The sequence below is a fragment of the Lissotriton helveticus genome, chromosome 2_1 (genome assembly GCF_964261635.1).
Source record: "Lissotriton helveticus chromosome 2_1, aLisHel1.1, whole genome shotgun sequence".
Taxonomy (NCBI): domain Eukaryota; kingdom Metazoa; phylum Chordata; class Amphibia; order Caudata; family Salamandridae; genus Lissotriton; species Lissotriton helveticus.
In genome coordinates this window covers 1643556811-1643583349 of record NC_136059.1, presented here as the reverse complement: position 1 = coordinate 1643583349, position 26539 = coordinate 1643556811, and the positions used below count along the sequence as shown (strand labels likewise).

The following is a 26539-nucleotide window of genomic DNA, read 5'->3' as shown; positions in this document are numbered from 1 at the left end:
ACGAGAATTTAGGTCAGTTGTTAATCATGATTCAAAGAAAGACAACTTTGCTGCCACACTTGCAACACAGAAACACTTCTTTCTACCCCAGTACAACAAAACATTTAGCTTTTACAAATAAGTGGCGCAAAAACTACAGTATACCTGCTCCTCCTCCCCAACAAAACTTTCATATAACTCACACAACCAGGCTTAAAACATTGACTGACAGAGTCAGCAAGGAGACTAATCAACATCTTAATTGTTTACAAAGTAAAAGATATTTTACTATGACTTTGTCTTAACATCTGTACTTCTAGTGTTAATGGGCATTAATATGTCTCAATTCTGTACTAGGAAGCTTCGGGAAAAATTCTGATATGGTGAATGAAGATACCTATTAAGGAAAACCATAACCAATCTTGTCTTCCTTTTCCTCATCTTTGTTTTTAGGTCGCAACTGGGCAGCGCATGCGCTGCCGCGAGGCATGCAGTAGTAGAGTACGGCTTTGAAGCCCCGCCCACTCTCTGCCCATATTTTTAATTGGCGATACAAAAGGGGATGATGGACGGAGCGTTTGAGCAAATCAAACACTCACCCCCAGTCAACTGATCTGGGTTTAATCCATCACCATTCTTTAGCTCACTCAGCCACCCCAGTTCAGACATGCCATATGCAAATCAGTCTGACCCTGTGCCTCATGGGAACAGTCCAGCCCGAACTGCCAAGCCATGTCTTCCCTGGACCGGAAACAAGCATCCTGGGACCAGTTTCGGATTCATAATCCTCATCAGCCAGGCTATCTTGAATCCAGTGGCCAAGTGAGCAAGGGGGATTCACGTCTGAGCATACCCTGCCACACTTAGGGCGAACAAAGCGATACAAAAGGGGATGATGGATGGAGCGTTTGAGAAAATCAAACACTCACCCCCAGTCAACTGATCTGGGTTTAATCCATCACCATTCTTTAGCTCACTCAGCCACATATTTTTAATTGGCTTGTGCCATTGTTGTTCCTGAACGCTGGCTTCCCATTCATTATCCGTGCCTAACAAAAATAAATGTGTCCTCATGTAATTCAACTGGTGCTGTGTAAAGTGCTCTGATACCTGATTTGGGTCATGTTCGAGCTATATAAAACTCAGTAAAATGAAATTAAATTATGAGACTTGTTAGTTCCTCCTTGGTACCGCCTTGTCTCCTTTAGTTACCTCCCATAAGGACTGGACCTTTTACTGGTGTTGTTACATGCTCTGCTTTATAACTTGGTGAGCACTATTTCCCTTAATGCTCTTCCCCTTTTCCACCCACGACACCACAGCACGCCTCACTCTTACTACTGAATTCTTTTTTTTTTCATTTACTACACGGTCCGCTTTAACTATAGCGGCCACACTTATTCAAATATTTAATTTACGGTGCCATCCGCTATCAGTTTAGTTTAGTGGCCGCGCTTATTTATTTATTTATTTTACAGGTGGCGGCTTTCACATTAGCGGACGCGCTTATTTATTTTATTCATTAATAGCGTGGGCCACTTCACTTCAGCGCAAACGTTCCTTAATTATTTTATTTTTACTTTGGGTGAAAACGTACCACATGCGCTTTTACTATAATGGTGCTCACTGTAACCTGAATATCGTGAGCAGCGTCTACACAATGGGGCGCGGCCAACATTAAAGTGCACTCGCATTGGCGAGAGTTCGAGTTATTGGCTTTAAAAATAAAAATGCATTTTATACATGTGTTGGGTTTAAAACACAAATAAAAGGCATTGTCATTTACAATGCCAATCGCTTAAACGCTCGCAAAAGGGGAGGAGCCAGTGGAGCACTGGTTGAAGTGACAAGAACATCCTTCTTTCAGCCTCAGGGAAGAGTGGGGGCCCTGTGAGCCCGGGGGAGTCTAGCTGCACAAACACTGTGTGAGCCCTTACAGGGCAGAGCCTGGAGTACACAGGGCTCGGATGGGGAGTGTGCAGCCTCAACTTTAGTTGAATGCGAGCGGGGAGTCAGGTATATGCTAGTATTGAAAGAGTATTGTAGATTTCAGACCACGTTTTACCAGATATTGTGGCGGATTGCTATGCATGCTTTAATGTACTTTACAGACTCACATGGGGCCTGTGCACGTTTAGAAGAACAGGCATTGTCTTGCTACCCTACCATCAGTAATCACAGACATCTTTACGCGTGGCAACTTTCGTTTGTGCCTAATTGTATTCTTTCTTCTGCTAAATATTTCACACTTCTGTGGCATATGGTTGGCACATCACATCTCCAAACCTCCCTTGCGTGAGCCTTCGCACATTAGCCATATGACTTTTTTTATTCGGCTCTCAACTGTAGATGTAGACACTTGAGCACCAGCTAGAGGCTTTTTTTCTGGACATCCTGCAGACATGTTTAGAATTTCAGCGTTTATTGTGTTTTTAATTGCATACGCTTCTTCGTAAAGTAGAATAGTTTGTATAAAGCAAGCAGTGCTTTTACCATTGCAGCTAGAGCTGTGTGGATCGTGTTCCTCATTTTGGATTGAACCTTGCAAACTGAAACAGTCGTTTCTTGTAGCTGTAGAGCAATGATTTCTGTATCACGAGCTGAGGAAGAAAGGCTCCACTCGTAATCTTCTTAAAGTGTAATTTGCGCAAAAAACGCAGTGAGGTTGCAATTTATAAATAAACACCAATGAATTCATCCAGCAGGTGCTTAAGGCTCTGGAGAACACGCCCGGAAAAAAACCTAATTATATGCAGTTGTTTCAGTCATTATAATTAAAAACAAAAAATATATAAATCTGTATTTGTAAAGTGCGAACTACTCACCCTTACGGGTCTCAAGGCACTGGGGCCATCGTGGAAATTAACAGCCTGATTCATCAAGGGGCCGTTTTGCGAGCCCCTAATAGCGAATCATAGCGATTCGCTATTGAGGACTCGCAAAACGGTATTCATGTAGGAATTGCTAAATAAATAGCGATTCCTACACATTCCTTATTTGCGAGTAGCAAATTGCTACTCGCAAATAAGGAATAACTCCCCATTCATTCCTATGGGCCAAAAGGCCCATAGGAATGAATGGGGAGTATCCCTTATTTGCGAGTAGCAATTTGCTACTCGCAAATAAGATAGCGATTTTAAGGGTGCCAGGGGTGTCCAAAGGACACCCTGTAGCACCCCTTAAATGCACATTTGAACAGGTGTTGCGCACACACATGTCCAAAGGACATGTGTGTGTGTAACATGCAAAAGAAAAAAATGCACTAAAGTGCTTTTTACACTATTTTCGCAATTTACCACCAAGTCAGACTTGGTGGTAAATTGAGACCAAATATTGCGATTTCGCTATTTCTAATTGGTTGATGAATTGCATTTAAGGAATCTCTATTAGAGATTCCTTAAATCCAATTCCTCGCAAATATGCGAATTCTTAAATAGCGAGTTTTGCATTTGGGATGATGAATCCCAAATGCAAAAATTGCACTCGCAAAAGGCAAGATTCTGAGAATCTTGCCCTTTGTGAGTGCAATTTAGCTTGATGAATCAGGCTGATAGTGAGCTATTGCCCAGAGTCACATGGTGCTGAGCTGAGCTGCCGCCAGAACCGCGAACCCTGTGCTCCGAAGTCAGCTGTCCTGGCTGCTGACTACACCACTCCACAAATAATTGTGTGGTTGTACAATAGTATGACCTCACAAGAGCCCCTCCTGCATTCTAGCCCTCACATTAGGATCGTGGGCATCTCGTTCACTACTGAGATGAACTTTTAGTACCTCATGAAGTCGACACACATTCTCGTGTTCATCAGAATTAAAAAACAAAGGCATAGCCAACGTGAAAATTGCTTTGAGGCCAATAACGTTAACATGTAAACCTACTAAAGGTGGTCTAGGCATAAGAATAGCAAAAGCACAATATACTAGTTTGCGAATCGGAAATACAGTGTTGCAGTGTGCATTGGTAAATGGCAGCCGTTCCATGGTGGAGTGTGTTTACACACTTGATGTAAGTTTTGCAAGTGTGCAAACAGTGTCGTTTGCCATTAAGCGTATTGTGCATATTTTATTTTCTCTCCTCAGACAAGTAGCTAGTTGCTTAAAAACATATTGTTAAACCTAACTTCACCATGAACGATATTAGATGGCCACTCGCATGTTGCGGTTGGGACACTCATTACTCTGCTATGCACCACCTTCTATATTGCTCACCCTTATATTTTCTACTTTCTTATGACCGTCTCACATGCTTTGTAAATGTAGATGACAGCTTAAACATGTTTCAGTTGAAAACACATAGGGATACTTTACTTTAAAAAAATCCATATTGTGATGCTTAATACACGGTTAACATTAAAACCGGCTCACATCAGTGACCTTATATGCAGCTCTGAAAGCTTCTGTTTGTGATTTAAATACCAACACAGGGGCACAAGTTGTAGGTTTTGATTCGTGCTTTATGTATCAATTTTCTGTTTTTCCTTTACCTTCAGTAAAAAGTAGCATATTTCTACAAAGTTCTGATGAAAGGCTTACTCTGCAGTTTAAATGTCTCGGCTGGGCGTTTCCATGAACCCTCTCTTCTCTACTCTGCGTTTCAGTGGCAATGTCCTGGAGTCATTTGATAAGATACTACGCTAAAAGCAAGAATTGACCTGTTCACACTCCACAGCAAAGTTTCTGTTGTACTGCTCATATCCATCCCTCGTGTGTTTTTCCTTCGCTAAAGTAGTACCTGATCCTTGTCTGTCATTAGATTCTCTTTGTTGTCACCACTTGTAGTTTTGGGCCTTGTTTTGTTGTGGAGTTATTTCAGTGCTCCATATTCTTTGTGAAGTGACCTGAGAGGGTAGGGATGTTGGTAAGAGGCAGGGCTTTCTAAACCTGCAGCTCTCTCTATGGCCTCTGTAAAGTTGTTTGACTCGACCAGTTTACATTGGGTGATTCTAGATTACAATTGTGCAGTGTGTGTGCCCTTCTGTCTTTTTGGTGGCCTCTGATTTTATTGCTTTTCTGTGACATAGTAACAATGAAATGGGGATACCATTAGTAGTAGAACGACCGGGCGCAGAGAGGAATCCAGTGCTCCGTTCTAAGACTTGAATAGACCTCATACTGCTAGAGAAAAATAAGGGTATGTAGTGTCCCCGTAGAATTCATATGCCACATGCATCAAAGCTTTTTGCGATCGCAAATGGTGCGATTCGCAAAAATCGGCTGTTTAAAAATTAGCTTTTGCAATGCATCAAGGGTCAAGGTCCTCGCAATTTGAAAATTCGCAATTAATTGCAAGTTCTCAAATTGCGATTGTATTTAAGGAATCGCATTTTGCGATTCCGTAAATGCAATTAAAGAACCACTTTGAAGTAGCGATTTCGCTACTAGGGGTTGCAAATTACCATGAAGTTGAACTTCACGGTAATTTGCAAAAACTTTTGCAACAAAAGCGACAAAGCTCCAAAGCAGAAGCTGGTGCGGTGGAAAACAAGCGATGCGTTGGTCCGGAGACCATGGGGAGGCGTTGGCAACAGCCCCGCTGCAGCAGAGGCGTGTTGCGACGAATCCGGTCTTTATGGGGAGGAAGGCGGACTTGTATGGATTCCGGTGCGTAGGTTCCGTAGGAAGTTTTCTCTCGCAAAGGCACGATGCGATGATCTTTGGAGTTGCGACAATCTCCAGGGTGACGATGCGTGGACCAGCGGTGTTCTCTCTCTCGCAGCTCCTCGATGCGATGGCTTCTGCGACGACACTCACAGCAACGTGATGCGGTCCCCAAGCAAGCAGTGCGACGATCTCACCCAGCGACGACAGGCTCTGCGGCGACACTCGCAGCGATGGTAATCTTCCCGCTCCGGTCTGGCGCGTCCCGCAAACGAAGGATGCAGCGGCTCTGGCAGCAGTGACAGGCGCTGCGACGATCTCGACCTTCGTAGCGGCGAGAATTTCCTCGCACTGTCGGGGATGCGCTTCGCAAGCGAGCGATGCGATAACGTTTCTGTAGAAAAGTCTTTAAAAGCTTGTTTTCCAGCTTCCCAACACAGGTACAACTTCCAAAGGCACCACAACTGGTGCAAGCACTCTAAGAAGGACAGAACTCTCTCAGCAGAGTTCAGCGAAGCTGGGAGTGAAGTCCTTTTGTTCCTGGGACTTCAGAAACAGGGAGCCAGCTCTTCTCAGGCCCTTGGAGATTCCTTCAAGCAAGGGGACACAGCACCAAGCAAAGTCCTTCCCCTCTCCTTGGCAGCAAAGCAACAGCAGGTCAGTCCAGCAGAGCAACAGCAGGACAGTCTTCCTTCTTCAGTTTCAGCTTTCTCCTTAGTAGAGGTTCCGTCTTGATTCCAGGATGATCTAATTTTCTGTAGTCAGGGGTCCTGTACTTATACCCCTAAAAGTATTTGATCCCTTTGTGCAGGAGGGCTCTGAGCCCGGTCTGAACCAGTTCTGGGTGTTCCTGGAGCACTTTGTTTTCCTGGCCTATCCTTTCCTTTCAGAGAGAGGGGCAGGGTTGTCAGCCACCCAGCAGGAGGTGGAGCCAGCATTGTGGAAGGCAGGCACAGCCCTATTCAGGCCCAGGTGCTATCCCCTCCCATCACTCTAGATGCAGATGGAGCTATTCAGCCCAGGGATGGCCCACTCAGACTTTGGGAGCCACCCAGCCCCTGTCACTCACAAACCAGACAGTCAATTCACAAACAGGCCAAGGCACACAGAAAGGTCAGGCAAGAGAACAGCAACTTTCTAAAAGTGCTGTTCTCAAACACAGGATTTACACAAGTACATGCTCTACCTTTCACATACACTGCACCCTGCCCAAGGGGGTACCTTGGGCCTTCCATAGAGGTGACCAATGTGTACAGAAAGGGAAGGGTTAGGCCTGGTCAGTGGGGACACTGACCAGGAGGACATGGCAGTTCACAGACTGCACACAGGCACTGCGGTGGCAGGCCTGAGACACCATTTTAGGGCTACTCATGTGGGTGGCACAATCAGTGCTGCAGGCCCACAAGTAGCATTTGTTATCACCAGCCCTGGCACACACAGTGCATTTTACTAGGGACTTCTTGGTGACCCAAATATGCCAATCATGGATAACCAATCATAATACAATTTACACAGAGAGCATATGCACTTTAGCACTGATCAGCAGTGGTAAAGTGCCCAGGGTCCTATTGCCAACAGCCACAGGTCAGGAAAAATAGGGGAGGGAGAAGCAAAAAGTTTGGGGATAACCCTGCAGGAAGGGCCAGTTCCAACACATCTCATAGAAGAATGAGCACTCCCCAACATTCTGTTTTTTTGGCACCCATGGTCTCCACTATTCTCCAAAAATTGGCTATAATTGTCAATACCAAGGAGAGGGGTCAAAGAAGAGCACTGGTTCACTGCCCCAGCTACGTTTGTCATACAGCTTTACAGCAATGTCATACTTTATTCCAGCCAAACTACTCCCATGATTGCAAGTGTATACCACCATTGAACCCCAGACCTGCAAATGCAGCGTCTGTTTAATACAAATAGTTATTGGTGGATACTTTCTTCAAGTCAGCTACTAAGTGCCTTAGAGTCTTGCAAGTGTGTGTACACTTCCTAACCTCCAACTGCATATTGATGCACCTTTTTCTACAGCTTTAGCAGCAAGAACTTCATATTGCTCTTGAGACCCTTTGGTTTTGCTTCAAATCTACATCCTGGAGCTTCCGTTTAGTTATGACATTGGTTATAACCCCTCAGAGTGCACAAGTACTTTTCTGTTCTTACCTATATTCATTACTTGGATTTTCTATGGGATTCATCACTTGCAAGATCTACTCCTGTTTCTCTGTGCATGGCCCAACCTGAATGCAGTACAGGAATGAGAATTCCTTTCATTGGTGCAGAAGTCTACTCCTGAAGGACACGAGTGGGTGAGCAAAATAATTTCGGATTTTTCAGGCATGCCTTAATTTCAGGGCGCGAGTCCTCATTAGGTCGAGCCTGGGCAGCGCATACGCTGCTCTGCAAGCCATGCTGTAATCAGGTATGGACTTGAAGCTTCGCTCACTCTGCCCAGCCATATTTTTCATTGGCTTGTGTCATTGTGGTTTGTAAACTGTGGCTTCTCATTGGTCAATAGGCTTAGTAGTCCATCCTTAGTACCGCCTTGTCTCATTTTGTAACCTCCCACCAGGACACCCCTTGTGGCCACGCTGATACAGTTGTGGCCATGCCTTAAGTTTGTTGTTTGCGGCTCGAACGCAACCAAATTGCTTTATTTTTCTTACTATTTAGTCATTTTTTGGTTTACCAGCACCCCATGGGGGCTTTCACGTTAACGTTGGCCATGCCACTTTCTTTAGGCCCGGATCATCTAAAGAAAGGGGCTTCGCCGTCATTAACGTGAAAGCGCGGCATGAGGTGCTTTTCCAAAAATAGCATTTACAATGCAATAGTTCTCGCATTTGTGAGAGTTTAAGCTATTGGCATTGTCATTTACAACTGCAATAGCTCAAACTCTCATAAATGCGAGACCTATTGCATTGCAAATGCTTGTTTGTAGTTAAGGTGGGACAAGCACTTAGCCACTCATCTCGTCACATTAAAGGCCATCTGACACAGTGCAAAATAAGAATGTCCAGAACGCAGTCAGAGAAAAATACCTCAAATATTAGACGGGCTTTTTGGCTCCAATAGTAGGAGTCACTTGTCCTAAGGCTGAACAACCCTTCAACAGTCCCCTATGGTAGCGCAGAAGACAAGTGATGCAGTACGGAGGCTGGTGCCAAGTTGAGGTTGTCAAAGACAAGAAGTACATTTGTTCGAAGATAAGCTACTGCCAGAGTGGTGGTAACAAAGGTGGCAAGGAATGGTTTCTGGAGCTTTCAAGTGCTTAAGAAAAGGAAGCTAATACTACCCTTAAGCTTCACGTACAGTTTTTTTTTATTTAGAATATTTTTTTGCATATTGAATTTATTTATTTATTTAATTTATAAAGCACGTGAATCACCCCACGGAGGGGTAGCTAGCGTTAAATTGGTTGCCATACAATATATATATTATTGATCATAGTTTCTAATTTTGCTCATGGTAGAACTGAAGACGAAATAATACACTTCGTTGTTAGTTGTGAAATTAAAGACAAGATCCATCTATAGGTTAAACTGTACAGACAAAGAAATCTGGGCTCAAACTTCCGCTTCTTCACCTGACCGAATTGTGTGATCCTAGGGATATTTTTTTTAATTTGACTGTGTTTCATTTTCTTTGAGCAACAAATTTGAAAGTACCTTGGAGTAATAGACCCATCTATTTATGGTTTAATAATCAATAATATTGCTACAAACATTGTTTGTTTGGCTATATATAGTCCACATGACAAACGTTTTCCTTTGTTGTCTCATGAAAATGGAATTAGGGTATTGGGATTTTCTTACATGCTTCGAAATTCATGTTAGAAAACACTTAGAGCCAATTTCGCTGTCGGGCAGAATTGCTTCCTCATTACACCGACTCGGTCCTGGGACCGACCAACCTCTGGTTGGAGGTCCCAACCGCCTCATTAGAATGCAACCGAACACTGTTTGGTCGCATTCCTGCATTTCCCTATGGGAGCATGCATTACAGCCATAAACCTGCTGTAATACATGCTCCCATAGGAAAATGGGAGGAGCTGTTCATCACTGCATGGATCAACAGGGGGCCCCCAAACAGAGGCAACACACCCAAGGGGGCCCTGCTGTGGCCCCCAAACACGCTTTCTGACATGGTTTCCATGCCGAAAACCGTGCATCGTAATCCTAAAGGCAGAATGGCCCGCCCTTTGGGATTATGAGCGGTTCCGACTGGCCGACGGGCTCCTTGAGCCCATTGTAAGCCAGCAGGAATGACGTGCAGGTTTAGTTTCCGACCGCCAGCATTATCATGCAGCGGTCGGGAAGTAAACTGAGGAGCCGATTACGATGTGGCCCAGAAAGGCTCCGACCGACGATCAGAGACTTTACAGGGTACATTGTAATCGGCCCCTTAATGTCAACACCAGGCTCTCAAAACGATAAACTGTTAAAGAAATAACTTTTTTATTCCGAAGAGTATCATATTTTTACATGACGATTATTTTATAGTTTACATGCAAAATTCTTTTCATGGCTCAGGTAAAGTTAGAACACTGAGAGATGGACCGAAGCCCTAGCTCAGTTTGCTTTGCGAATTTGCTGTCTCGCCCAGCAAATGCTGTGGTAAATGAATACTAAGGAACTATGCTTTTTTGTTATAATCACAGGGGCTGGGGGAATTTGTAAAACTGTATACAACAGAAGACTTCCAGTTACATGTATTCATGCATAGATGGAGGAAGAAGCACTCACAGAGGCACATTGAATAAAAGACCATCCGGCCCTCACGTGTGCCCTCAAGTGATACTTCCAATGCGTACCTTTTATTTAGATTGAAAACAACTCTTCTTCGTTCATTTCTTGGAGAATGCAAACCTCATATAAATATGGAAAGAGCTCATATATATAAATGTGTATTTGTTATTTCAAATACCTTTTTTCGAGTATTTTTTGGAAAAGAAAATATTGTTGGCACAGCGTTCTCTCTCAAACGGATTGTCTGCCCCGTTCTATCAAACCAAAAGTCTTCAAAGTGCTTGGAACACAAAAACGTATGCCGGCTTGGTGTGTAATTCTTCCTGTTCAGTTGGCACAACCATTTTTTCCTTCTCTCTGCATCTAGAGGGAATCTATTAAAAAAAAAAAAATTATAATATGGCTCAAAAGGCATTATTTTAAATTTAGACATTTAAATAGAATGTGAATGCGAAATGACAAGCACATTTAATTACCTACAAATGTTTTCCGTTGAGCCAACATTTTCTACTTATTCTTGCATTTGATAATATTCACATTAAAAAGTAATTTGAGCACACAAGTGGTACAAAAAGCCTTTATTGTGTGATTAATAAAAATGTTTACAATATAAGAGTACTATATTCCAAATTGTAAAAGCACTGATGCGTAAAATCATTAAAACCCAAGAAATACAGTTAAAACAGACTGAGTAAGTCAGGTCTTAAAGTGCAGAACTCGAATCTGATGTACATGGTATGAGCTGGAAGTTAGCATTATTGGGTAAGTGCAAACAGCAGCTTTAAAAAATCAATTTAATCCAATTTAAAATACATATAATCAATTAGTGTTCGCCCCTCGCAACCGACACTGGGTGTTGGAGCCATTTGTAACAGCTTACCGCCTTTAGCCCACTGGGCTTTAAGTTACTTTGGTACACTTGTTTTTGGGCTAAGCAGGTGGATCAGCCGTGCCAGTCTGGCTTAGTTATTGTCAATCAGCCTGTGGGCTCAGGGTGAAAATTGGTGCCATTGCTTACATCTTCTAGGCGAAGCTGCATAATATTAATTTATTTGCCGAATGTTGCCAGTTCCATCAGCTCCTTGATGGTAAACACCAAATTTGCGGCCTCATTGGACGATTGAGCACCATGGGCGATGAAGAGGGGTTTTAGCAATCTACGGCATGGTGTCAGAAGAACGGGATAGCAGCAGAGTTAAAAGACTCATATTTAAAACTGCTAAGTTGGCAGTTTTTGTAAGGGACTGCCATCTTGGATTAAGTTCATTGGTCTGTAGGCCCATTAGCCGGGCAAACAGGATTTGTTTTATGCTGCCTTTACAAAGTGCACTAGACAAACAGGGTTGTGGTCTAAGGGAGTGGTTGTACACCGACTTACAACGGCCCCACAGCTTGCCTGAGTTTTTAAGCTTGTCCATGTCGCTTGCATTGGATAGCGTTTTAATTTGTTTTTTCAGGGAACGTTTAAGCATGCAAGTTATGAGCTGTTTAACACATTTTGGTCAATTTGAAGGGTGTTGATTGAGCGTGGTTGATATTGGGACCAAGGGTTCCCTCTTTGAACGAAGATGGGCTGGAGAGCTGCTTTCAATGTATTGGCCGGCGCCTTCATTATTCTATGGTAGTAATTTACAAAGGACGCCATACTCGCCCACGTTTGGGCAACCAGCCCCAATTCCAGCCTTATCAGGAAATGTAAATGTAATTGAGCTTATATAGCGCACAGCTACCCGCAGTGGGTTTCCCGGCGCTTGCTTAGGGAACCCTTCCTGGTATTCCCCTGTGAGATAGCAGGGTATCCACAAGGGGAAAGTCAGGCATCCCGCCGCGAGGGGCCGTTGTGGAGATTAAGCAAGCTATTGCCCAGAGTCACAGAGTGTGAACCAGTGAGTCGAGGAGGCACCGGGGCGAGAATTATCGAGTCCGTGGAATTTTTAGCCCAAGGCCCCGCCGAGGTGGGGAATTGAACCCTGGTCCAGGACCGATCTCAGCTTCCGGGTCTGCTGCCTCTAACCCCTGAGCCACACTTCTCCACTGTAGGAAGCTCTACAATGGAAGACTGAAAACCCTTTTATAAGCCCCAACTTGGTATTAGTCCAAGATATGTACTAACTGACCGGGGTATGCTTCCTCGCCGTTAATAATCGTTGGTAGTAAAGTGGCGGCCAGTACTTGTCTTATTAGGCCAGCGGATAGGCTTTCAAAAGACATACCTTTCAAGACAAACATCCAGATTTCTCAGTGAATGTTTTGCTACCATACAAAATGTTTTACAGTGAAGAAACTTCACAAATTATTCTAATAACTGCATGTTACACCTGTTATTATGCTTGCATGTGACCTATGGAGGTAGTAGTTTTTAAGGCAAGAAATCATAGCTTTGGGGGCATGACTTGGATTGCAAGCCAGATTCTTGATTTTAACACACTCATCAACTGCCATACAATGATTTCAATGCGTAACAAGCACCTCCACTGTAAACTTGGAAGTTACTCGAACAGGTAAGCTTTATATTAAACTTGAACAGCGCAGCATGATATTGTTTATTGTCTTGTTTGAGAAAAGAGTGTACATGTCATTCAAACCACATATCCAGTCGTATACAAAGGTATAATGCAAAAGGCAAAAAAAGGCCTCGTGTTCAGCTGCTGTGAGTAAATACTGATTATACAGACAGCGGAACAAAACCATCTTTCTGCACTAAACAAAGATTCAAAAGATATGTGACCACACAATACTAGGAAGTAAATTCTAAACAAGCATTGGCATAGCCAATAGGTCTCGCCTTTGGGACCTTATAAGTGTTTAGTTATTCAGCACAATATCCTTGGTGCAACAACATCCAGTGTTGCATGGCTTAACACTTATAAGGTCCCAAAAGCGAGACCTATTGGCTATGCCAATGCTTGTTTTTCATTGTGACAGGATCAATCTGCTCTAACGAGTCTACGGACAATGATGTGACATTTGTATGAGAAGTATGTCTTGAAAATAATCGTGATTTAACAGCAAACCACATTTAGTGCTAAAAGTCTAATTCTGCATTACTTTAGTTAAATTTCTCAAGAAAAAAAGACACAAATTAGGGTACAATTGAAACTTTTCCCTTTCTCCAATTCAATCGATTCCCTTGCGAGAGGAAGAGAGGTTGGGGGAGCAAGTGAGTGAGCGCACGAGGAAGGAGGGGACAACTGCTACCCGGGCTGGCCCGTAATAACAGTCACTTTCTCTTTCCCATTTCAACTCTCAGCTGTTCATCAAAAGAATTTGAAACAACTGTGAGCTGCCAGCCAGGCGGATAATATAGGGCATATTTGGCTGACGGGGCCAGTCTCTTTACATCTACGAAAGGGTCTGTCTGTCCTGACAGGAGGTGGGACATGAAAGGGAAGACAGATCAGGGTGAGCGGAAAGAGCAAACGTGTGGAAAGAGAAAGGAGGAGTCAAGGAAAAAGAGGAATGGGCAAAGGAGACAAACTTTTTGCATTAAAAAAAGAGCTGGGAACATGGCGCAGGTAAAGAAACGGGAAGATACAACATGAAAAGAGATGGAAAACAGGTGATAGAGAAGAAGGAGGACTATGGGGGAAGGGACAATGCAAAGTAACTTAGGGAAGAAAAGAGAAGTAGTAACGGGAAAGAGGGTTTGATAGAGAGCGAGTGAGATAGGAAAGAGACAAAAGAGAGATAACGAGAGGGGAGAAGTGAGGCTCGAGAAAGGAAGAGGAAAGTTAGGACAGGGAGAGGGCACATTGAACTGGATGAGCCCGCCCAATCTGCCTTTCCCCCCACCAAGTGAGAGGGTCAGAGTGAGGCTGGGTTCCTGGTTATCACATGTATATTAATTCACCCCTCTAATGGCCGCCATCTTGCCTGATTGCACTCAGTATGTGCGACACTAAAAACATGAAATACAATCTGCCTTGTATCGATATGTAAAGCATTTTTTTACGCTTTTCATAAATATTGTCGCCTATATACCATTATAAAGCAGTCTAACAGCAACACGACATGGCATAGTCCCCACTATGAAAAACCTCAAGTAAAACAAGCAAAGGGGTCGGGGTGGCGACGGCGGCAAACACGCGAGTGGTGTGCGCGCGCGCCCAAAGTTAAACAAGCACAGCCAAAGTCTTACTGAGTTGTCCCCCTCTGATAATGGGATCGACAAGCAGAGGGGTCGGGGTGGTGATGGCGGCAAGCATGCGAGTGGTGCGCGCGCGCCTAAAGTTAAACAAGCACGGCCAGCGCGCCCCCGCACGCGAAGCCTGTTTACTAAAAGTCTCGCCAGAGCATCGCATGCGCTGGCTCAGGCGAGACCTAAAAAATAAATTCCATTCAATGATTATGGTAAAAAAAAATGTGATTTGGTAGAGCCAGGGAAAAAATAATCCACAGTTTCATGCTCAGTATTTCGTAAATCCATTGTTTACCCAACCACTGTCATCCTCACGGTTTTATAATATACATAAAGAAGGGAAGAGTGAGACACAAATTCAGGGTCACCCTCATGTCCGACAGACAAACAAAATGGGCTCTGGAAAGAGAGAAGATAACATTTCCATTCATTACATCATTGTTTTTTCTGGGGAGCGGGTAGCAACACTCAATTTGCCAATGTTTGCCTGTAAAGTACTCTTTTAAAAAGGTGAAAGAAAAAAACATTTAAAAATAGTAGAGGAAAAGCAAATACATATCTTATGGTATCTATGGTATCTCAAAACTGTACACTGAAGTCAAGGTTTTTAGTCTTTATGGATGGCATGGCTTTATTTCAAATACTTTTTACCCAGGAATTTCTGAACAGAATTTAAAAACAATAAAGAAGTGTCAGAATGTGAAGGGGGACGCTTTCAAAGAACTAATTTACTTTCCAAAAGATTCACCCATTTGGTTCTTTATAGTAGCCCAGGGAGTAGATTTATGGTCCACCTGGAGAAATGTCATTCTAAGTTCACCTTTTCCATCGAACTCTAGCTGATTGAATGCAGCTCAATGGCCCTTCCTCTTGCACCATTAAAGTGTTGTGTCAATGCTTGTGCTTTCAAGCAACATGTGGTAAGCAGGAGATACAACAAAAAAAACCTTACATTCTGCACTTCAGACATAGCACAGCACAACTATCCCTGTTGTCTTGCATTTACAGACACGCTGAGAGGGGTTGAGAGCTACATGCGGCCTAGGACGGGGAGGGGTCAGCATGTGAAGGAGAGAGTTACGAAACACCTGCACTCTAAGAGTGCTGAAGGAAAAAGAAAAGAGTAGTTCCCCAAATGTGAACTTGAAAGGACACAAGTCAACCAATCAAAAGGATCGTTAAAAGGGGATGGTCCTAGCAGTGGCTGCTGCCAAAATAAAATGATGGGCAGCGCAGGGGGCATATAATAAAAAAAGAATTTAACGCACTTACCTGCTTCTCCCGCTGCCACTCCTTCTGCCGGACACGTTGGTGCTCCTTTCATTTGGAAGTCCCTGGGCCAGCACAGGCTCCCAGACTCCCAACCCAATTCAGATGCTGCTCTCACGCTGAAAAAGCAGCGCCTGGATTGGTCTGAGGAGCCTGGTTAGGCGCTCACAAAGGGACTTGGAGCCTGTGCCATTTCAAATATTAACTGTGTAGGATAGTAGGGTCTGCTATCCTATGGTCACCCTAAATTTTTGCTTTTTGCTTCACTGGTTTATGACTTAATGTGGCTGTGGGCCTGCTAATCAGACCCACAGCCTGCTGTTCTCTCTCTAAATGAATGCCAATGCACTCTAGGTGCATTACAAATTGGAACTGGTTCACCTTATGGGCCCCTGTAACAGTGCACCCAGGGTACCCAGGGCATAGGTGTTTCCAAGGCCTACCAGGGGCTGCAGCACGTATTGTGCCACCCCTGGCCTGGCCTCCATATTTGACACAACTGGCTGATCACTCAGCTGGGGTAAGTCGGTGTAATCACCCCTTACTTAGGTATAGTATGCCTGTACCTAACCTAAAATGGACACATATGTTCCTATCAGCCACTCCTATGGAAGGCCTCAGCAATCCTGGAGGCAGAGTGCTTGGAAATATGTGAGATGGTGCTCTGGCATGAGCTGCGCCTGTCTGCAGCTTTCGGAACCAAGTCCTTTAGCTGTTCCATGATACTGCCATACCATATACTCTTAAGTGCATTATGAACCTCGCGGTTAAATGCTATCTTTGGTTTGGCTTTATCAAAACATGTCGAGTAAGGTGTCATATGAATTGGAATACTACCCCCTCGCCAGTTCTGACGACGGGGGTAGCATTCCACCCTTCTAGAGGGACACGACATGCATCTAACCCGAACCCCGGTTAAAGTTAAACGTGAGCCTTAGCATCACAAAATGGATGCTGCCACCACAGACACAAGTCTGATCTTCTGCTGCTGGGAGTATCTTCAGCGAGGGAGGCTTGGACAAAGGGTTTCCTGCCATGGGAGGTGCTAGCACCACCCCAGACAGGATTTTGTGTATTGGGTAGGACAGGGCTGAAAAGAATGAGACATGCCTGGGGCACACAAGGTGTCCCTGTGCATATGCCAGTTCAAACCGGCGCTGGGGCTCTCCAGCCCCAGTCTTGGCGCGAAGCTGGACAAAGGAAAGGGGGTGTAACCACCCCCCTTCCTGGTCCCACCCAGAGGAGGGACCTAGCAGGTAATCCGGCCCCTAGATTTGGAATAAGAGTAGGAGCTGTGTCCCATGACTTCAGATCATCCTGAACTCGACTTGAAACTAAGAAGAAAACTGGACTTCGACATTCTGCTGCACAGAAGACTGAAGAGAATCTCCCTTGTGGCCAAGGAGTGACCACCCTGTGAATACAGGCACCAACCAGCAACTCGACGTCTGCTTTGCCGCCGCCTCCTGCAGGAGCCCGAGCCCAGAGCCCGACGAGACCCAGACTCCCAGACATCTCAGAGCCCGATCCACAGTCCCTGCAAAGAGACCCGTAGAGGCACCGAGAGACGTGGGACCGGCCATCTCGAAAGACCCCCGAGAAGCTGACTGCGCAGCACCCGAGGCACCCACGGCGCTGTGCTTTGGGGTTTGAGAAGCCCCACCACCGAGCAGCATTTGCACCGAAGATCAGCCCCCCAGCATCTCCACGATCTGCGTGGGGCCCTTTTGCACTTTGCCACTCGACGCGCCATCCCGGCCACTTGCCACGTGGCTAGCGGCCATCTTGGCGACGAAATCTACAAACTAAACCACTGGTCTGGTTGCTCCAGGCTGGCCCTTGCTCCCCTGAAAAGAAGCACCCGCTCTGACCTTGCTGGTCCGAGTACTAAGCTTTTTCCACTTCCTGCGTGGCTTGCATTAGCCAAGGCCTGTTTGCTCCAATCAAGTTGCCGACACCGCCATCAGCTAGAGCCTTCGTGGGACAGCTCGTGATCGACTCCTGGACGTCCTTGACCTCTTCGTGTCCACGTGGCAGCGGAGACAAGCTGCACCTCTTCACCTGTTTGCGCCCGACATCGCCCGGTTCCATCCTGGTTCCACGGTAGTCACTGGCTACTGACTTTGAACATTGTCCCCTCTGCTTTCAGGTCTTCACATCTTCAGATCCATCCTTGGATCCACCGGAACTCTCCTCGACGACCCGCCTGCAGCATCTTCATCTCCAGGCACCATCGACCTGCGTGAAGAAACCCGACACGACTTGGCACCTGTGCACCCGCTTCCTGTGGGTGAGGTAACTCAGCAACGCCGGTGTTCCTACACTGGTACACACCTCTAGTGCCTAGCTCTAAAGTTTCGTCCCTTTAGGTCCATCGGAAGGTTCCTTAAACACTAACTTTGTAACTTTTACGCACCATTGACTTAACATTGGTGCATGCGTTCACTTTAAGCACTGCACCCGAGTCCCGCGGGCCTTTCCCGACTTCATCACTGTTAGTCCCGAACAGCTCCAGCGATTCCCCAGGCCCTAGGCCTATTTCCTTTTCAATTGGTGGTTCTTATACCACTATTTTAGTATATGGTTTAAGTGGCCCCTAGGGCTCATCCATATTGTGCAACTTTTGTATATTTAAACTGTGTTTTGTTTTAACGCATTTGCTTCTGTGCTCATAAAGAGTATAGGGGATATTTTTTCTAGTAAATAAATATATATATTTTCAATATATATCTGTGTGGTGTCCTTTCATTTGGTATTCAAGGGGATTGCGTATGGTAAAACAGCTTGCTTGCGGGCCTATGATCCCCGGGCCTGAGTGACTGGAGGGGAGGAGGAGTCGTTGAAGTGGGGTCGCGACGGATAGAGCTCCCGGCCTCTCGGCCCTCGGCTTGCCACCTGTCGGGGGTCCTACGCTAGGTAGCGAAGGTGAGCAATTTTGGTGAGAAGCCTCGCTGGAACTGGAGAGTGGGCGCCGCGGGTGTGGGTCAGTGCCCAAGGTCGACCTCGGCAGCTGCATTGACTCTTCCCCCATCCGTCCCTGATCCGACCCAGCGGGTGTGGATGCCTGGCTGTGGTGCTGCTCTCTGAGAATCGGGCACCTGAGGGGGACCCCCTGGGGCCCCCGCGTTTCCCTGCCTGTGCGGCGCCTGAACAACTGCGGTGTTGCATTGCCACAGCGGCGAACCTTCGCTGGGGGGCCTGGCCTGTGAGCAACGGCGGCTCTGCAAAGTAGGGGGAGACTAAGCTTGACTTTGAACAGCGACGGCGGCCCGCAGCAGCGCCGGACGTGCCCCTGGGCTGGAGACCCGGCCTGACGCCTGAGGATCACTGCATTGGCGGCACCTGTACGGAAGGGACGCTTAGTTTGACGGTCCAGCAGCTGTTGGAGGGTGGACTGCCGTCCTGACTTCCCGTAAGTGAAGAGGTGCCACGATGTCCTCTACGCTGCGCAAGGGGAAGCCTGGCAAAGACGGCGCATCGAAAAATTCTCAGCAACCGGTGTCCCCCGGACCCAGCAGGTCGCCCAAGCACTCGGATGATGAGGCACCTGCAACCAAGGCCTTCATGACGGAACTCTTCGCATCCATTAAGGAGGACATGTCCGAACTCCGCGCCCAAGTGGCGTCGGACCTCCGTGAAGTGCGGAGAGATGTAGACGGCATTGGAGAGCGGGTGGCTACCTTGGAAGACCACGACTTAAGCATGGCGAACGATGTCCACCAGCTCCAGCAGGATATCATTCGGCTCACGGAGCAGAACTTGGACCTCCAGGCTCATTCGGAGGACCTGGAGAACCGTTCCCGCCGGAACAACATCCGCATTCGCGCGTGCCATGGGATGGTGAAGCAGGTGACCTGCGAGGCTATGTCCGAGCTCTCTTCTTGCAGATACTGGACGAGGAGGATGTGCAGGACATCAGAATGGACAGAGTTCACAGGGTCGGGCTGCCTAGACGGGGAGGGGGGCCGCCCCCGGACATTCTAGTCTGTGTGCATGACTTCCAGTTAAAGGAACGTATCCTGCGGAAGGCACGAGCTCTCCCAGCCTTGCAATTCAGAGACCACCATCCGCAGCTTTACCAGGACCTAGCAGCATCGACTCTCCAGAAGAGGTGGGAGTTCCGTCCAGTGACCACCTTTCTCCGGGAACGCAACATTTCCTATTCGTGGGGTCATCCCTTCCGCATCATCTTTAGGTGGCAAAACAGGCTAGCGCAAATTCGCTCTCTTCAGGTGGCGAAGGATCTTCTGGGTCTGGACGACGTGACTCCCTCACAAGAGGCTGGCGGCTCACCATCGCGGAGGCGTAGGCGATCTTCCTCCTGGCAGAGAGTGGGCCCGGACGCGGACCGTAGACGACCTGATCGTACTGCTAGCCTACAGGAGAGGGGGGATGCAGTGGCATTGGTGGCCTCTGCGACTTTGGCGTCCCCACAGCAGAGCTCCGGAGCGGCCTGATCCGTGAGCCGCTGGCTGGTTGGTGCCGGAGGGGCACGTGAACTAAGGTACCGTGGGTTTGGTTGTACTTTTTGAGAAGACACCCCGGACCGTGGCCTTTGGGGACCCAACCATGGTGCCCCGTCCCCGGCCCAGGAGGAACTCTACGAACTACTATCCACTGGGACTGCTAAGTATATTGTTCAGGTTCTGGTTTGTTTCTTGGGGGGGGGGGGGACTGGAGGGGCTTGGGGGGCACTTGAGGGGGGGTTGTTGGGGTACGGGTTGGTGTTGGGCGGGGAGGTGGTGGCGGAAAGGGGGGGGGGGTAATTGGGTTGTGGGGCGGGGGGGTGGTGTGTGGTGGTGGTAACCGCTGGATGCTTGTTGCAAATCTTGCTTCCCTTGGGGGAACAGCTCACTGGCGTTTGAATAATGGGTTCCTTACTCATAGCACTCTAGGATGTGGTTACCCGTGTGGGACCTCCCTCTTTCTGCTGTGGGTCCGGGTCTGTTGGTTTCATGGGAACGGGAGAGGGCGTCAGGGAGGGGGAGACTAGCCGGGTGCATGTGGGGAGGGTCTGATGGAAGGGGGGGGTGTGGATGTTTGCAGTGTGGAAGGGGCAGAGGTATGTTGATTTAGCGACTGTAGAGCGGGGGGACCTGAAGTTTCCTCATGCCTATTAGCATTGGCACGTGGAACGTGAAAGGTCTCAACTCCCCGCAGAAACGCCAAAAGGTTTGGAAATACTTAGTAGACCATCACCTGGATGTAGTGGGTCTCCAGGAGACCCACCTGGCACGCAGAGATGAGCTCCGGCTCCGACACAGGCACTTTCCCCTCATCTATAGATCATCTGCCTCTACCAAGCACAGAGGGGTAGCTCTTATTTTCCGGGCGTCCCTCCAATTCCAGCCTATGGGGGTGAGTTGTGATAAGGAAGGACGGTGGTTGATGGTCAAGGGGTTGCTTTATGGCCGTTTGTGTACGTTTGTGGTGGTGTATGTTCCCAACGCTCAGCAGAATAGCTTCCTTCAGGCCTTGTTGGATAGGGTAGGGAACTTTGTGGAGGGACATTTGTTTGTCTTGGGTGATTTCAATATGGTCTGGGATAAAGCCTTAGACAGCTCCCGTACCCAGAGGATGGACTCCGGTGTCTTCTCCACTGAAACGAAAAATGGGGTGGGCGAATTGGGACTGATCGATGGCTGGCGCACCATACACACCCAGGTTCGAGATTATAAATTCTTCTCCCACGTTCACCAGTCCTACTCACGCATAGACCATATTTTTTTGAGCCAGGCACTCAAGGGGGATGTCCATGATTCCAAGGTTTTTCTGCTCTCTGTTTCAGATCATAGCCTACTGGTCCTTATGCTGCAGTGGTCGGTGAGGGGAGACGGCTTTAGGAAATGGTATTTCCTGGCAGCGCTTATCAGGGATGATACCTCCTGTAGGGAGCTAAGAAAGGCTATCAGGGAGTTCCTGACTCTAAACCCGGCTTCGGACACGTCTGTGTTCAATACATGGGACGCTTGCAAGGCCTCACTGAGGGGCACGTGCATAGCCCTCAATGCGAACCTTAATCGGTTAAGGAGGGAGGAGCGGGAGAAACTGGAGGCAGAACTCGCCAGCTTAGAGCGGGCGCACAAGTCGAACCCATCCCGGGCAACCCTCCGACCGCTGACGGCTGTCAGGGGGAAATTAAAGGCCCATTACACCAATCGCGCTGAGTTCACTCTTCTGAGATTAAGGCGCGTGTCATACTCGCAAGGGAACAAAGTGGGACGACATTTGGCCCGTCAACTTCGTGAGAAAAGAGAGAAGGAATATATTGGGGGGATCCAGGATCCGGGGGGATCCATGCGACATCGGGACGAGGACAAAGCGGACGTCTTAGGCCGGTTCTATGCTGCACTATACGAGGGTGACTCCCTGGGTCAAGGCGCCCAGGAAGCGTTCCTGGCTGACCTCCCCATACCGCAGGTCTCTGGAGAATGGAACGAGCGGTTAACGGCCCCTTTTTCCAGGGCAGAGGTGCTAGAGGCTATAAAGGCCCTGAAGCCCAACAAGGCTCCTGGCCCGGACGGCTACACTGCTCTTTTCTACCAATCATTTGCGACTGAACTGGTTGACTGCCTGGTCTCCCTTTTCAACGAAATGGCGACCACTGGGAAGTCCTCTGGGACTATGGCCGAGGCCATGATAACCGTGATCCCCAAACAAGGGAAGGACCCCTCTAGGTGCGCGTCGTACCGCCCGATAGCTCTCCTGAATGTGGATGCTAAATTGTACTCCTCTATTGTTGCTCGCCGGCTTCAAGATTTAATGCCGACCATTATCCATCCGGACCAGTCCGGGTTCATTAAGGGAAGGCAAACACATGACAACTTGCGACGGGTGCTGCATTTGATAGAGAAGGCCACCAGGTTCCGCATCCCGGCGATACTGGTGGGACTGGATGCGGAGAAAGCATTAGATCATGTCGACTGGGGGTTCCTGTTTCGCACCCTGGCCGCTTTTGGCTTTTCACACCAGTTCCTCACAATGATTCGAGCTAATTACAGCAGCCCTAGCTCGAGGGTGCTGGTTAACGGACATCGGTCTGCTTGCTTCCCTCACTCTCGGGGTACGAGGCAGGGTTGTCCCCTCTCTCCTCTCCTCTTTGCCTTGAGTATCGAGCCCCTGGCGCTTGCGATACGGGAGAAGGAACAGATTACGGGCCTTCCCTTTAAGGGGGAGCAGCACAAAATTTCCCTCTTTGCGGACGATGTGCTGTTGTCGTTGGGGGATCCGGCCCAATCTTTGCCACATGTTCAGGAGGTGCTCTCCCACTTTGAGGCGGTAGCAGGGTTCAAGGTCAACTTTGACAAGTCGAACATACTAAACCTGACCCTCCCCCCAGCGGAAGTGGAGCGAATACGCTTGCTTACAGCTTTACCGTGGGCGTCGGCCTCCTGGTTATACCTGGGAGTACGCCTGACACCTACCATAGGGTCCCTATTCGCGGCTAATTTCCCTCCAATGCTGGCTGCGATCCGAGCGGATCTGGACCAGTGGAAACCGAAATTCCTTTCATGGCCAGGCAGGATCCACGCCCTTAAGATGGTCCTCCTGCCTAAGTTCCTCTATCTCTTCCAGGCCCTTCCCATTCCTATAGAGATGGACTTTTTCCAGTTCTTCAAGACCTTGATGCTGAGATTTGTCTGGCAGGGTGGACGGGCGCGTATCCCCCTCACGACGCTGCGACGACCGAGAAAGGAAGGCGGGGTGGGGTTCCCTGACATGCTCTTATACTATAAGGCCGCGCAGCTACGTGTGATTGTGGAATGGTCCCAGCAGCTTTCAGAGAAGCACTGGCTACATATGGATAGGAGTGTGGCTGGGAGGTCGATCTGGGACCTGATCTGGAAACCCAAAATAAACCGACCTAAGAATGCCTACATTAGCATTCCCACTAGCACAGTCCTGAAAGTGTGGGACACGATCACCAGCGACGACCGCTGGACCACGTTTCCATCCCCCTTCACCCCCATTCACTTCAACCCGGCCTTTCCGCCGGCACTGCAGGAGGGACCCTTCAGACTGTGGAGAGAGGGGGGCTGTAGGGCGCTCACGCATCGGTTCCACGGGGTGGCTCCGCTCACGTTCCACAATTGCATGCGTGATTATGGGATTTCGGCCACTGAGCGCTTTCGCCACAACCAACTTCTCCACTGGGCTACGTCAACGGGTGTGAGCGAGGCCGCCACCCGGCCTCTTTCTTCATTCAAGTCCTTTCTTCTCCGCACCTCCACTATGAAGGGGACGATCTCTTTCTTATACGGGTTACTGCTGGCCACTACGGTCTCTCCACGGCCCCGCTACATGGAACACTGGGAGGCCCTTCTGGGCCGGGACGTCTCTGATGACGAATGGAAACGTCTTTGGAGTGACATCATGACGCACAATCACTCGGTGAATCTTAGGGAGGCCCACTTAAAAACCATGCACGATTGGTATCTTTACCCGTCCAAGCTCCACCGAATTTTTCCGGCTTCTTCGGATAGGTGTTGGAGGGGTTGTGGCCTGCTGGGGGATTTCCGCCACATCTGGTGACACTGCCCGATCATTCGCCCCTTTTGGGCTGAAATTCTTTCCCACATCAAGGACATATTGGGATATCCGGTCTCGGACTCAATGGCCCATGTCCTGTTGGGACTCCGTGATCCGCTGTTAGAACATCAAACTAAAGCGGATAAACGTATCTTGTGGCTCTGCTTTGGGGCCTCCAAGCTTACGTTGGCGGCAGCATGGTGAGGAAAATTGAATTTTGCCTTGTTATGTGTGCCTATGTGTTCCCCATCCTATGTCATATGTGCATGATCGATATGCATATATCCCCCTATGATCGATTAAAGACGCAATTATAGTTGTGTCCAACTCTAGTATGCCAGTTTCCAGTTCCTGTGAAAGCAACGAGTATTAGGCCTATGTTGTCAACGTTTTACAGTGTACACGTTAATTCATCGAATTGTCCCCGTTTCTAGGCCTCAAAAGGGCCTGAGCACCAGATTCAAGCTCCAGTCTTCTGAACCCTCTCCGAGGAGCGATACAGCCCCCACCTGCATCCCTGACCCTTCACTTACTTCCTGCCGCGCAGCGCGGTGCCCGGCCTGGCTCTGCCTGCCTGTCTGCCAAGAATATGTTATGCCTCCAGTTATCAGTTCAGCTCTCCGTCTTCACATTCCTAAGCTACTGAACCACATAAACAGCTTCAGTTATAGTCTAGTCTTTCTGTCTCCATACAAGTGAATTACTGTATCAATATTCATAGAAGATTCATAGCACACGCATTACATGAAGAATATATGCATGCACCAGTCTTAGTGTCAAGTAGCCTTTGCCCTGATAACTTTTAGATTCTATCAACATGTACTCCAAACACCAGATACCAGATATGCTATAGGTACATGTCGTCCTGACACCGCAGACTTTCGTCTCCTCTTCTAGTGCAGAAGTCATAGCCCCCAGTTCTCCCCTAGTAACACGTCATTGTCCGTTTGCGCGCACCACTAGGTTAAAGGTTCCAGCTGCTCAGGTAGCCCCCTCTATGTATCCGCCCATTTTATGACACTACTGTGACATTCTCATCACATGTCTACGTGCACGCCCTGTGCACGCCTTCTTTTCACGCCCATGTGTTCTTATCTTACGCTTGTCACTAGTTACGCCTACTGTATGTAAGGTAATTGTGATGTTTTAGTATATATAGCCTGTACTGTTAATGAGACGTTGCAGCTGCCTTCTATGCCATTCTATTTCAGGCTGTCCCGATCCTGTCCCTTCCCTTATGCCTGAATAAAGCCCGTTCGACTCAGATACATCGGATCTTGCCTCTTATTTATTGAGCTATCTGTTTTATTAATGTATTCAAAAATAGTACCGGTAATTAATTATTTATTTACCACATAATGGCGCCCGAATAGGCACGAGCCCTTTCCCCACGCGCCGGCGATGTAACGCAGGCCCCCTGACCCTTCTACAGCCGTGACGGAACTCTACCGTGCACGTGCAGATATTTCTGCTTCAAGTCTCCCTCAGGCCCACGGAGGAGACGGAGACTGCGGTCCGGCATCCAGACGAGGCGGTGTGGAATGCGGTTCGTCCCGACCAGAGCCCAAGCCGAGAGTGCAAGGTCCGAGGTATCCGGAGGCCCACCTGTTCCTGAAGTCCGAAGTTCGTAGTCCGACGTCGTAGCAGTCCAGTCCAGTCCGAGGCCTTCAGTTTCTGCTTCCCGGTGAGTACCGTTGTGGGGGAAGTATCTAGACAGGTTCATTAGTTTGTTCCTGGTCCGATGGGTTTGGGTACACAGATCCAGTCCGAAGTATTCATCTAGGTGAATACGGTATGACGTGTCTCTTTATGAGACCGGTATGTTCTGTACTGTTTTAGCAGTGCATCCAGTAATTCTAGTAAGTCCGTTCTCGAGAAATTCAAGTATTATGTTTTCCGTGTATCAGGTAGTATTCTGTTCGAACTGTCATTAGTGTATTTTTATGTCGTGGTATGAGTGTTTTGTTTGCCATTTCATTACTGTGTTTATTGTGTATTGTGTTAAAGTCTAAGTACAAATTCAAGATGCCTCTGTTTTCTAAATTACGTCAGATCAAAACTAGAAAAGGGTTACTCGAAGAAGCAGTTCCTGTCCCTCCTCGGGACAGTCCTGGTCATTTTATGTATCACAAGCATGGCTTAGATGCCATATTATATCTAGACTTATGGTCGGATTACACGAAAGATCTTGAAGAAAAATATAGATGGCCTGTATCAGGTACACGGGATGCCGAGTGCATCATGCGAGTAGAAGAAGCATTATGGAAAAAGAAAGCCAGACAGTCC

The 26539-nt window shown here is 47.6% G+C and overlaps 1 protein-coding gene across 2 annotated transcripts in view; it reads right to left on the bottom strand.

The window, feature by feature from the left end:
- LOC144818819 (THAP domain-containing protein 1-like) overlaps positions 1-26539 on the bottom strand; it is an 87494-nt gene that overhangs the window by 4984 nt on the left and 55971 nt on the right. For both annotated transcript variants that reach the window (XM_078676594.1, XM_078676595.1), the window contains exon 2: positions 10496-10691. In XM_078676594.1, coding sequence (XP_078532720.1) covers positions 10496-10691 — 196 coding nt within the window. The remainder of the gene's footprint in view (positions 1-10495; positions 10692-26539) is intronic.